Consider the following 14,180-nt stretch of genomic DNA (forward strand, 5'->3'; position numbering starts at 1 on the left):
ACATTCCTTATCTAGGGTTGATCGTCATCTGTACAAAACACCTTCCTAATAGTGAGTTGCACCCCCCCCCCCCCCTTCAGAACAGTCTCAATTTGTCAGGACATGGACTCTACAAGGTGGCCCATGTTGACTCCAATGATTCCCACAGTTGTGTCAAGTTGGTTAGATGTCCTTTGGGTGGTGGCCCATTCTTGATACACACGGGAAACTGTTGAGTATATAAAAACCCAGCAGCATAGCAGCTCTTGACACAAACCGGTGCGCCTGGCCCCTACTACCATAACCCGTTCAGAGGAACTTAAATCTTTTGTCTTGCCCAGTCACCCTCTGAATGGCACATACACAATCCATGTCTCAATTGTCTCAAGGCTTAAAAATCCTTCTTTATTAACCCGTCTCCTCCCCTTCATCTTCACACTGATTGAAGTGGATTTAACAAGTGACATCAATAAGAGATCATGGATTTCACCTGGATTCACCTGTTCAGTCTGTCATGGAAAGAGCAGGTGTTCTTAATGTTTTGTCCAGTCAGTGTAAATGAGACAGCCACTAGAAATCTTCTGCTTATGGATCTTGTTAGCTCCATGTTTACGTGTAAACACAAACCAAATGTTGACAGAGACGAGAGAGTGACGACTGGTCCATCTATCTACCCACAAAGTACATGATCTGTGTCCTCGTTGCGTTTCTGAAGAAGTCCTCTGTGCATATTGTCAAGGCACCACACCCTTAATCAACGTGTTCATTCCCAACATGTTGGCAGGAGTGCACTGATCCTTTGAGACTATTCCTGGTCAACGATGATCAGTCTTCAATGTATTGTCTTTGTACAGACCCTATGGACACTCCCGAACTAAGGGAACATTTGGGGTCTCTCTCTCACCAGAGCGTTGGAATAGAGAAAAACGTGTCCCTGCAGCCTGATTCGGCCGTCTGGCCAACAGCTGCAGCCCAGAGCCTCTCTCCTCCCTGGAAGTCTGGGAGAGAGGGAGGAACGGATGAACAGAGGGAGGAAAAGATGAGAATTATGAACTCCAGAAGACGACCAGCCAACCACACAGTCAGCGATGTCACACTGAACCTAGTAACAGCCCGTGACCGTTATATGACCGCACAGTCATTTATGGACAAACTAAAACTAATAACCAACACAAAGTGCAGGGGTCTGGAATATAAAGGGTACGACTGACGGAAGAATGACTAACTTTAGACTCTTAGCGGTGTCTTGGCTCTGTTAAACTCAACCCAAACCCCTTGGAGAAGCCTGAACCCTGCCCAAGCCAAAACCACAGAACTGGTCTGGGGAACACGGTCAAACCAACACCATGTGGAACCGCACTCTCTTTGTTCCAAGTGCGGTTTAGAGGCCCTGGTATGGCTCCTCTGTGTTCAAGCCACAGCTCAACGAGCCTACCGTGCGTGTGCGTGTACCAGCTGTGGTTTGGATCCTGTGGTGGGGTTTTGTCAGTGAGCTGGTTATGGGTCTCTCTGGGTGAAATCAGAGACGTCTCCAGGGATGGAGGCGGCTACGGAGAGTCAGAAGAGCCAAAAGACGTGCCTGCCAATGAAAAAACATCACATCCAAAATAATGAGGTAGCTTAATAATAAGACTGACTCACAACATGTTCCTCTGTCCCCTCCCTTCCTGTGTCTGTCTGTGTCATATACTGAGATGCCAAAAACTAGAGCACACCTCGTTACCTGGTAAGAGAGTTACTTTCAAGCTCTGTTGATTCCAGATCACCACCATTATGGGAATACCCAGCGGGACCAAGAGTTGAAGCTGTGTTCATTCCAGATCACCACCATTATGGGAATACCCAGCGGGTTCAAGAGTTGAAGCTCTGTGTTCATTCCAGATCACCACCATTATGGGAATACCCAGCGGGTCCAAGAGTTGAAGCTGTGTTCATTCCAGATCACCACCACTATGGGAATACCCAGCGGGTTCAAGAGTTGAAGCTGTGTTCATTCCAGATCACCACCATTATGGGAATACCCAGCAGGTCCTAGAGTTGAAGCTCTGTATTCTTTCTCAATCTACACACAATACCCCACAAATGACCAAGCAAAAACAGATTTTTAGGGAAATTTATAAAGATTATAAAAACTGAAAAATGACATTTACATAAGTATTCAGACCCTTAGTACTTTGTTGAAGCATGTTTGGCAGCGATTACAACCTTGCGTCTTCTTGGGTATGTCGCTACAAGCTCGGCACACCTGTATTTACGTGATTTTCTCCCCTTCTCTGCAGATGATCTCAAGCTCTGTCAGGTTGGATGGTTGCACAGGTATTTTCAGGTCTCTCTGGAGATGTTAAATCGGGTTCAAGTCTGGGCTCTAGGTGAGCCTCCCAAGGACATTCAGAGACTTGTCCCGAAGCCACTCCTGCGTTGTCTTGGCTGTGTGCTTAGGATCGTTGTCCTGTTGGAAGGTGAACCTTTGCCCCAGTCAGAGGTCGAGAGAAGGTATTCATGAAGTATTTCTGTACTTCTTACCAGTCTCCCAGTCCCTGGCACTGAAAAATATCCCCACAGCATGATGCTGCCACCACCATGATTCACCACAGGGATGGAACCAGGTTTCCTCCAGACATGACGCTTGGCATTCAGGCCAACGAGTTCAATCTTGGTTTAATCAGACCAGAGAATCTTGTTTCTCATGGTCTGAGAGTCTTTACGTCCCTTTTGGCAAACTCCAAGCGGGCTGTCATGTTAATTTTACTCAAAGCAAATCTAGTTTTATTTGATCACACGCGCCAAATACATCAGTAGACCTTACTGTGAAATGCTTAGTTACAAGCCCTTAACCAACAAAGCAGTTCAAGAAATAGAGTTAAGAAAATATTTACTAAATAAACGAAAGTAAAACATTTAAAAATAGGGTAATGAGGAGTGGCTTCCATCTGTCCAAACTACCATAAAGGCCTAATTGGTGGAGTGCTGCAGAGATGGTTGTCCTTAGAGGAACTCTGGACCCATGTTAGAGTGACCATCGGGTTCTTGGTCACCTCCCTGACAAAGGCCCTTCTCCCCAAATTGCTCAGTTTGGCCGGGCGGCCAGCTCGAGGAAGGGTCTTGGTGAACTCAGGAAAAACCAAAACGTCCCTTTTTCAGGACCCTGTCTTTCAAAGAATTCGTAAAAATGCAAATAACTTCATACAGTGCCTTGCGAAAGTATTCGGCCCCCTTTTGCCACATTTCAGGCTTCAAACATAAAGATATAAAACTGTATTTTTTTGTGAAGAATCAACAACAAGTGGGACACAATCATGAAGTGGAACGACATTTATTGGATATTTCAAACTTTTTGAACAAATCAAAAACTGAAAAATTGGGCGTGCAAAATTATTCAGCCCCCTTAAGTTAATACTTTGTAGCGCCACCTTTTGCTGCGATTACAGCTGTAAGTCGCTTGGGGTATGTCTCTATCAGTTTTGCATTTTTTTGTCTCTATTTTAACCATCTTCCCTGTCCCTGCTGAAGAAAAGCAGGCCCAAACCATGATGCTGCCACCACCATGTTTGACAGTGGGGATGGTGTGTTCAGGGTGATGAGCTGTGTTGCTTTTACGCCAAACATAACGTTTTGCATTGTTGCCAAAAAGTTCAATTTTGGTTTCATCTGACCAGAGCACCTTCTTCCACATGTTTGGTGTGTCTCCCAGGTGGCTTGTGGCAAACTTTAAATCAACACTTTTTATGGATATCTTTAAGAAATGGCTTTCTTCTTGCCACTCTTCCATAAAGGCCAGATTTGTGCAATATACGACTGATTGTTGTCCTATGGACAGAGTCTCCCACCTCAGCTGTAGATCTCTGCAGTTCATCCAGAGTGATCATGGGCCTCTTGGCTGCATCTCTGAACAGACTTCTCCTTGTATGAGCTGAAAGTTTAGAGGGACGGCCAGGTCTTGGTAGATTTGCAGTGGTCTGATACTCCTTCCATTTCAATATTATCGCTTGCACAGTGCTCCTTGGGATGTTTAAAGCTTGGGAAATCTTTTTGTATCCAAATCCGGCTTTAAACTTCTTCACAACAGTATCTCGGACCTGCCTGGTGTGTTCCTTGTTCTTCATGATGCTCTCTGCGCTTTTAACGGACCTCTGAGACTATCACAGTGCAGGTGCATTTATACGGAGACTTGATTACACACAGGTGGATTGTATTTATCATCATTAGTCATTTAGGTCAGCATTGGATCATTCAGAGATCCTCACTGAACTTCTGGAGAGAGTTTGCTGCACTGAAAGTAAAGGGGCTGAATAATTTTGCACTAACAGCTTACAGACTGTAGGCAATTAAGGTCACAGTTATGAACACTTGGGACACTAAAGAGGCCTTTCTACTGACTCTGAAAAACACCAAAAGAAAGATACCCAGGGTCCCTGCTCATCTGCGTGAACGTGCATTAGGCATGCTGCAAGGAGGCAAGAGTACTGCAGATGTGGTCAGGGCAAAATATTGCAATGTCCGTACTGTGAGACGTCTAAGACAGTGCTACAGGGAGACAGAACGGACAGCTGATCGTCCTCGCAGTGGCAGACCATGTCTAACACCACCTGCACAGGATCGGTACACCTGAACATCACACCTGCGGGGGGACAGGTACAGGATGGCAACAACTGCCCGAGTTACACCAGGAATGCACAAACCCTCAATTAGTGCTCAGAATGTCCACAATAGGCTGAGAGAGGCTGGACTGAGGGCTTGTAGGCCTGTTGTAAGGCAGGTCTTCACCAGACATCACCGGCAACAATGTCGCCTATGGGCACAAACCCACCGTTGCTGGACCAGACAGGACTGGCAAAAAGAGTTTAGTTCCAAACCTCTTCAATTTAAGAATTATGGAGGCCACTGTGTTCTTGGGGACCTTCAAAGCTGCAGACATTTTTGGTACTGTTCCCCAGATCTCAAATCAAAATCAAATTGTATGTCACATATGCCGAATACAACAGGTTACCAACAACCTTACCGTGAAATGCTTCCTTACAAGCCCATAACTCTATTTCTCGAACTGCATTGTTGGTTAAGAAAATATTTACTAAATAAACGAAAGTAAAAATTTAATAAAAACAAAATAGCAACTGGTCTGGATGCTCTTGATTGTGCATCTGTAGAACTTTTTGAGGATCTGGAGACCCATGCAAAATCTTTTCGGTCTACTGAGGGGAAAAAGATGCCCTCTTCGCGACTGTTTTGGTGTGTTTGAACGACGATAAGAATTTGAAACTCTCAACCCGCTCAACTACAGTACCGTCAATGAGAATGGGAGCGTGTTTGGCCCTCCGTTTCCTGCAGTCCACGATCATCTCCTTTGTCTTGCTCAGGTTGAGTGATAGGTTGTTGTCCTGGCACCACACCACCCAAGTCTCGGACTTCCTCCCTATAGGCTGTCTCATCGTTGTCGGTGATCAGGCCTACCACTGTTGTGTCATCAGCAAACTTAATGATGGTGTTGCAGTTGAGCCTGGGTGGCCCGTCAGGAAGTCCAGGATCCAGTTGCAAAGGGAGGTGTTTAGTGCCAGGGTCCTTAGCTTAGTGATAAGCTTTGTCGTCACTATGGTGTTGAACACTGAGCTGTAGTAAATGAACAGCATTCTTCCATAGGTGTTTCTTTTGTCCAGGTGGGAAAGGACAGCGTGGAGTGTGATTGAGATTGCGTCATCTGTGGATCTGATGGGGCAGTATGCAAATTGGAGTGGGTCTAGGGTTTTGGGGATAATGGTGTTGATGTGAGCCGTATTTCAAAGAACGTCATGGCTATCGAAGTGAGTGCTACAGGCGGTAGTCAATTAGGCAGTTTACCTTCACTTTCTTGGGCACATGGGGTATGGTGGTGTACTTGAAGCATGTAAGTATTACAGATTCAGTCAGGGACAGGTTGAAAATGGTCAGTGAAGATCACTTGCCAGTTGATCAGCGCATGATCAGAGTACACATACTGGTAATCCGTCTGGCCCCGCGGCCTTGTGAATGTTGACCTGTTTAAAGGTCTTGCTCACATAGGTTATCGAGAGCGTGATGCTTCAGTGTTGCATGCCTCGAAGCGAGCATAAAAGGCATTTAGCTCGTCTGGTAGGCTTGCGTCACTGGGCAGCTCGTGGCTGGGTTTCCATTTGTAGTCTGTAATAGTTTGCAAGACCTGCCACATCCAACAAGCGTCAGAACCGGTGTAGTAGGATTCCATATTAGTCCTGTACTGACGCTTTGCCTGTTTGATAGTTCATCTGAGGGCATAGCAGGATTTCTTAGAAGCGTCCGGATTAGTGTCCCACTCCTTGAAAGCGGCCGCTCTAGCCGTTTAACTCGTTGCAGATGTTGCCTGTAATCAATGGCTTCTGATTGGGATATGTAGGTAAAGTCACTGTGGGGACGAAGACATCAAGGAACGTATTGATGGAGCAAGGTGACTGAGGTGGCATACTCCAATGCCATTGGATGAATCCCGGAACATATTCCAGTCTGTGCTAGCAAAACAGCCCTATAGCGTAGCATCCGCGTCATCTGACCTCTCCCATATTGAGCGAGTCACTGGAACTTCCTGCTTTAGTTTTTGCTTGTAAGCGGTTGTCAGGAGGATAGAGTTATAGTCAGATTTACCAAATGGAGGGCGAGGGAGAGTTTTGTATGCATCCGTGTGTGGCGTAAAGCTGGTCTAGAGTTATTTTTCCTCTGGTTGCACATGTGACATGCTGGTAGAAATGAGGTAAAAAGGATTTAAAATTGCCTGCATTAAAGTCCCCGGACACTAGGAGCACCACTTCTGGGTGAGAATTTTCTTGTTTGCTTATGGCCTTATACAACTCATTGAGTGCGGTCTTAATGCCAGCATTGGGTTGTGGTGGTAAATAGATGGCTCTGAAAAATGGTAGATAGAGTACCTCATTATAAACTGGAGACCACACTACCTCAGGCAAGCAATACCTAGAGACCTCTTTAATATTAGACTGCGCACCGGCTGTTACTGAAAAATACACACCTCCACCCCTCGTCTTACCAGACGTAACTGTTCTGTCCTGCCGATGCACGGAAAACCCAGCCAACTGTATATTATCCTTGTTGTTCCATCACGACTGTGAAACACAAGATATTACAGTTGGCAGGATAGTCTCGAGCCGAGATCATCCAGTTATTTTCCAGTGATTGCATGTTGGCCAATAGAAGGGACGGTTGAGGAGGGTTACTCACTTGCCAACAAATTCTCACAAGTCACCCTGATCTCCAGCCTCCTTTATTTCAGTCTTTTCTTCATGCGAATATGACAGGGATTTGGGCCTGGTCTCCGAGTAGCAGTATATCCTTCGCATCGGACACATTAAAGAGAAAATCTTCGTCCAACTCTAGGTGAGTAAACACTGTTCTGATATCTAGAAGCTCTTTTCAGTCATAAGAGACAGCAGCAGCAACATTATGTACTGTTACAAACAACGTGAAAAAAAAAAGCAACGTTGGTCAGGAGCCTGTAAAACGGCAGCCATCCCCCACATTCTGTCACATGTGCCTCGACACAATCCTGTCTCGGAGGTCTACGGACAATTCCTTTGAACTCATGGGTTGGTTTTTGCTCTGACATGCCCTGTCAAGTGTGGGAACTTATATAGACAGGTGTGTGCCTTTCCAAATCATGTCCAAACAATTTAATTTACTACTGGTGGAATCCAATCAGGTTTTAGAAACATCTCAAAGATGATCAATGTAAACAGAATTCATCTGAGCTCAATTTCAAGTATCATAGCAAAGGGTTTGAATACGTATAATTAATAAATAAAATATTTTTTAGGAATTTGCAAACATAAAAAATATCTGTTTTTGTTTTGTCATTATGGGGTAGTGTGTGTAGATGAGGGGAATAGTGTATTTCATCTATTTTAGAAGAAGGCTGTAACGTAACGTGTGGGAAAGGTTATGGTCTGAATACACTGTATGTTACAGCTACATCAGCATGTAGATATGCAGAGTAACAATACTGTACTGAAAACAGGACTGGGGAACTGGCCAATCCAAGTGTAATATTTAGCCATCCCAGACTAAAATGGAGGCATGAATAAATACCCTACTAAGATGGCAGTTGTGATTTACATTAGATTTAATGTCCAACAGCATGACACAAACAATTAAGCAGGACAACCAATTCCCCCCATTTGTGGTTGACGACAAGTCTGAGCAGTGAAAATCATCTGGATGAAGCCATTGCGACACTGTGACACAATCATAATGTTCTAAATGTCTGTAGAGGACAATGTGGAAATAAGAACAAAAAAAACAACATGCCATTGGCAGGGCAGGGGACTGGAACATCGTTCTGTGATGGGCCCTTTTGCTCAAGTAGTGTTGTCCCGGGCCCTAAAGCTGCCACGCCAGAGAGGTGTACCACAACACATCAACTGGATTAAGGCTGCCCTGAGGCACAGGCCTAAGATCAGTTTAAAGCACAAACTGACCTCTGGTAACTGTCATGGGGTGAACTTGCTCTACCGTCTTGACAAGACAACAGTTTTTTAGGGATCCCAGTTAACCCCAGATATTTGGAGGTGCTAAACCACCCAATGGCTACAATGGCCCATACTGATAACCTCCCTCCCCACCTTGTCCTACATTCATTCATGCAGAGATATGGTGGTAATGGTTACTGTGTGCGTGTTCCTAACCGTCGAGGGCTGCTGGGGGTCCCTGCTGCATCCCTGCGTAGGGGGCCTGTGGCTGGGGGGCGGCGGACGACGATGACGCAATGCTGTCTGGAGTATTTGACCGCTCCACAGACGAAACACCCGGGGGAGCTAGAGAGAGGGAGAGAAAGAGAGGGAGAGAGAGGATGATGAGATTACAGAGCATGAGCAGAGAGAGATAGAAATATATAAAACATATAAATAGAGTTGGATAAATGTAGATAGATTTTTTTCTCCCACAAGGACATACAGGACACTATCCTCTATAGGACACTATCCTCAAAACTCCATACCTAAAACCATGATTTGACAAAATGACCTGAATGGATACTAACTACCAAGGACAGTCGACAAAAAACTTAGAGCAAACAAAAACCTGCAGAAGAAACACAGAGGAAACCTGGAAATACCATCCAACACAAAACTGAGTGAACATTACTCAGTCTGAACCTACTTTTAGAGCCAAAAAGTTAAAGATATTTAATAAGCTTTATATAACAAAATGAACTAAGGCTAATAAGCTGCTAGGACAGAACTGACCTGACCCGGCTGCAACTTCAATTAGCACTGAAGTGTGAAGTGATGTGTGTGAAAACTCTTGAGCCTTAACAATGGCAGCAGTTTCATAGCCTCCCCCACCCAAATGCAGAGGCCGTTGAAGCCCCCTGGCGTATCCCCATGCAGATGTCATCAAAGTACAGTACCCCATGAATATTTAAAATAAAACTGCACGGAATAACTACAAAAAGAAGCTCCTCAAGAACAATCCAGACACACTATTTGCTGACTGCTGCAAAGAGGGGAACAAAAGCAACTTAATTTTCCGCACAGACCATCCCCTGGCATGACACAGTGCTATAAGAGCACACTACCCCTATGTCAAGAGAGAGGGTATTGGCCCAGGCTAGACACTCAGAATACTAGACATTGAGGAAATTGAATCAACTTGTCAACATGTACCCGTCTGGGCCAGTAATGGTGCAGGGCATTCTCATGCACTTCCAGAAGGACCTTTACGGGATAGGCACAAAAGCCAGAAATTGTGTTCCTCATTGGCAAATCAATTCAAGAGAATAAACTTTTTCCCCAACGCACAAGTGGTTATCTCCACCCTGCTACCACAAAAATACTTCCACCCAGCCACCATACAGCAGGTGAATGACAGCATTTCCCAGGACTTTGCCTCAAAACCTAATGTCTACCTGGCCCACCACATCACCCTTTACGACCAGGTCCACCTCTACAAGGCAGCCATCCCAACTTCTGCCAGGACCCCGAAGGACGTCACCCTGAACCGCAGCACCTCACACAGGAGCAACAGAGCAGTGGACACCCTGTCCAGACCAATGAGACACCTGCACCGAGAGAACCCACACCAAGAGGACCTACACCCAGACCACAGCGTCACCAGCCACACCCCAACCAGCTGAGAACAACCCAAACAAACCCTGGCCACACCCTATATAGGTCCCCCCAGATCAGCAGACTTCAACATGAGAGCCGCACATATGCCCAGGCCATGAGCAGAGCAACAGGCCCAACCACCACTAATTTTGGGCTCCAGAGTGGGCAGCGGTCTAAGGCACTGCATCTCAGGCGTCACTAGAGACCCTGGTTCGACTCCAGGCTGTATCACAACCGGCCGTGATTGACCCAGCGTCGTCCGGGTTAGTGTTTGGCCGGGGTAAGCCGTCATTGTAAATAAGAATTTGTTCTGAACTGACTTGCCTAGTTAAGTAAAATACAAAAATTGTGTAACCCCCAATCCCCATCCTGCGACAAAGGGGGTATGTATCAGACGCTCAACAGAGAGAGAGAAAAGTGAGAAATCAAACAGGGTGGGGAGTGAGGGCAAGGTCAGTCAGAAGACTGCATAAAAAAAATACAAAACAGAAAGTAATAGCAATGATGGGCGGCCTTACCTGAGACATGGTTCTCACTCAGGCCAAAGGCGGAGATGACGTTCTTGCTGACTTCGTCCTGCTTATTCAGGGGGTCGAAGGCCGACATGCTGGCCGCACTGACTGGGACCGGGGCCTGCTTCACCGCTGCCACCACCCTCCCCTCACATACATCCACCGAGTCTGGAGGAGAGAGGAAGTGGATGGGAGGGGATGCATGTCAACACACCAATATACACACATTCACAAAAAATACATTGTCAAATATGCAAATAAGCAGAACGTTCCATTATCTTTTATCATTGAAACATCAACTCCTTACCCCGGATTAGCGGCATAAACATGCCAAAGGAAACACCTCGTAAAAACATTTTTTACACTTCTCTCCTTGGAAAAACAAATCCACCTGTTGCTGTCCACCACAAGTCAGCTAGCGAACAACATTGATGCAAAGCATGCTGTGAAAACGCCCCTGGCGTTAAACATAGTGCAGGTGTGGAATGTGATTGGTCCACTGGATTAGAAGCAATGGATGGTTTAGGAAAGAGGACCACCCTTTTCAGGGCTAAATAGTGAAGTTACAGAGAGGGTTTAGGAAGTAATAAAACCAACCAGCCTGTATCTGTGTGTACACTACATAAAGTTATACAACAAATATGCATATCAGTAGATAATTACATGATTTAAAAACATACTTCACACTTGCAAAGACAGAGGTAGGTGTGTGTGTGCGCGCGTACCCGTGTCTGGTGCGGAGGCAGCCAGGCCAGGTTCTGAGGGGGGCTCCAGACATTCCAAGAGACCGTTAATTTTGTTCCTGATGCCAATGAGCTCCTTACGCAGGTACTTTACCTGACAGGACTCCAGAGGTCTCGGCTGACCATTCACTGTGGGGGGAGAGAAGAGAAAGAGATTACCACAGAGATACATAGACTGAACAAAAATAAACGCAACATGTAAAGCATTTGAGCTGAAATAAAAGATCAGTGAAATTTAACATTTGCACAAAACGCTTATTTCTCGTAAATTTTGTGCACAAATCTCTCCTTTGCCAAGATAATCCATCCACCTGACAGGTGTGGCATGTGAAGAAGCTGAATAAACAGCATGATCATTACACAGGTGAACATTGCGTTGGGGACACTAAGATGTGTTGTTTGACAAAACTGCACAATACCACAGATGTCTCACGTTTTAAGGAAGTGTGCAATTGGCATGCTGACTGCAGGATTGTCCAACAGAGTAGTTGCCAGAGAATTGAATGTTAATTTCTCTACCATACACCGACCTCCATGTTGTGTAGAGCAGGTATTCCCAAACTGGGGTACGCGTAATGCCGTAGGGGAGGGGGTACGCCAAATAAAAATGTGATCCACAATTAAAAAAAATATATACATACTCTACCGTTCACAAGTTTGAGGTCACTTAGAAATGTTCTTGTTTTTGAAAGAAAAGCACATTTTCAATTAAAATAACATCAAATTGATCAGAGATGCAGTATAGACATTGTTAATGTTGTAAATGACTATTGTGGCTGGAAATGTCCGATTTTTCATGGAATATCTACATAGGGTTCCAATGGCACATTGTGCTAGCTAATCCAAGTTTATCATTTTAAGGGACAAGTACATTAGTGTCTACTTTGAGAAACAGATGCCTCAAGTCCTCAACTGGCAGCTTCATTAAATAGTACCCGCAAAACACCAGTCTCAACATCAACAGTGAAGAGGCGACTCCATGATGCTGGCCTTCTCGTTGCAACTCTGCCTAGAGGGCCAGCATCCCGGGGGTCACCTCTTCACTGTTGATGTTGAGACTGGTGTTTTGCAGGTACTTCATTTCTGGCCATTTTGAGCCTGTAATTGAACCTACAAATGCTGATGCTCCAGATACTCAATTAGAATAAAGGAGGCCAGTTATATTGCTTCTTCAATCAGCACAACAGCTTTCAGGTGTGCCAACATAATTGCAAAAGGGGTTTCTAATGAGCTTTTTAAAAAGGTCAACTTGGATTAGCTAACACAACGTGCCATTGGAACACAGGAGTGATTTTTGCTGATAATGGGCCTCTGTACACCTATGTAGATATTCCATCATTTTTAATAAAACATTTTATAAATCTGCTGTTTCTGTTTCTGCTGTAAATCTGCGTAAGGGGGGGGGGGGGGGGGGGGGGGGGTGGTAATGCATTTGATTAGCTGTTCAGGAGTCTTATGGTTTGGGGGTAGAAGCTGTTAATCCTTTTGGACCTAGACGTGGCACTCCGGTACCGCTTGCCGTGATGTAGCAGAGAGAATAGCCTATGACTAGGGTGGCTGGAGCCTCTGACACCGCCTGGTAAGGAGGTCCTGGATGGCAGGAAGCTTGACCCCAGTTATGTGGGAAGTATGCACTACCCTCTGTAGTACTTTGCGGTTGGAGGCCAAGCAGTTGCCATTCCAGGCAGTGATGCAACCAGTCAGTGTCATGACATTGGCCTCTTTGGTTATAGCAAGCCCATCCCCCTCTCCCTGCCTCTCCCCCTTGCTTCCTTCAACTAGGTTGCTGTGGTCAGAGGTCGTAAATTCCTGAGAAGACCTTGCCACATGGCCACATAGTAGAGAGAGGGTAAACTTTCATAGAGGACAAAGGAAATCCTTCCACCTCACAGAACTTGAGGTACGAACAAATTCCATGTTCCGGAGAAAAGTGTAAAAGATCTGTGAAGAATCCAGCTACGAACTGGTCCGTTTGTCACAACTTGGGGAAGCTCATGGGAGATGGTGTGGCCACATTACCATAACGCTGTTTATATAATAGCCTCAGATATGAGGTTTACGTCTAATTGTTGTATAAGATGAATGAGTGAGGATGATACTGTTTGTATAATTGTGTAATATGATTGTGGACTGTTGAATGAAGAAAAATACAATTCCCTTTTGATTTGAACTAAATTAGAGGACCGCCCCTGAGCCCAGTTAGCATCAGGCCTCCTGGGACAGCCCCTTTTCTGCCATTCCGAATAAAACCCAACTGAGAAATTATCAGCAGACCGAGCTTACCTCAATTACGAGATGGCTAAAGGTTGCAGACCATGATTCTCTCAATCAAGGGAGGACAAAAAGGTTGCAGACCATTGCTGAATCTTTTAACCATACCACGTGGTTAGACTCTCAGACTATCGATACCGACAGAATGGGAACAAGTCTTTGATATTAATTACTAGTCTGCAGCTAGGAATTCGGTATCATTGAACGCGAAGAACGACAACCGCCGAAACATCCATCTATAACGAATGTCACTCTGAACTATCCCCTCTAACCACGAGAGAGAGAGAGAGAGAGAGACGGACAATTCCACAAAAGAAGTGACTTCTTAGTCGACCACCACTTCCCCTTTTTGTCTAACAAGCCGCAATGCCGGTTTAGCCCACTAGGGCACATTCTCCTATCATTACATTTACCTTGTTTGTTTATGCATTTCTGTGAATTACTTAGTTAGTAATAAATAAATGATTTAAGACAATTGATGTATGGATGACTCAGTGAAGACTGGGTTCGTGCAGATAACTAACAATTTACGACGTTTGGAATGAGACTAACGTGAGGTCAAATAAATAATTCATTAA

At 45.1% G+C, this 14,180-nt stretch overlaps 1 protein-coding gene and 1 long non-coding RNA gene across 3 annotated transcripts in view; one reads left to right on the top strand and one right to left on the bottom strand.

The window, feature by feature from the left end:
• Positions 1-14,180, bottom strand: part of LOC110520510 (protein TFG) — a 33,438-nt gene that overhangs the window by 6,432 nt on the left and 12,826 nt on the right. For both annotated transcript variants that reach the window (XM_021597886.3, XM_090230294.1), the window contains exons 4-6: positions 11,314-11,460; positions 10,595-10,756; positions 8,655-8,783 (exon numbers count right to left, since the gene is read on the bottom strand). In XM_021597886.3, coding sequence (XP_021453561.1) covers positions 8,655-8,783; positions 10,595-10,756; positions 11,314-11,460 — 438 coding nt within the window. The remainder of the gene's footprint in view (positions 1-8,654; positions 8,784-10,594; positions 10,757-11,313; positions 11,461-14,180) is intronic.
• Positions 7,219-14,180, top strand: part of LOC149984698 (uncharacterized) — a 114,926-nt gene continuing 107,964 nt past the window's right edge. The window contains exon 1 of the long non-coding RNA XR_016494841.1: positions 7,219-7,350. This is a non-coding gene — a long non-coding RNA (uncharacterized LOC149984698). The remainder of the gene's footprint in view (positions 7,351-14,180) is intronic.

This window comes from Oncorhynchus mykiss, chromosome 3 (genome assembly GCF_057628025.1).
Source record: "Oncorhynchus mykiss isolate SJ-2025 chromosome 3, ASM5762802v1, whole genome shotgun sequence".
In the NCBI taxonomy this organism is placed as follows: domain Eukaryota; kingdom Metazoa; phylum Chordata; class Actinopteri; order Salmoniformes; family Salmonidae; genus Oncorhynchus; species Oncorhynchus mykiss.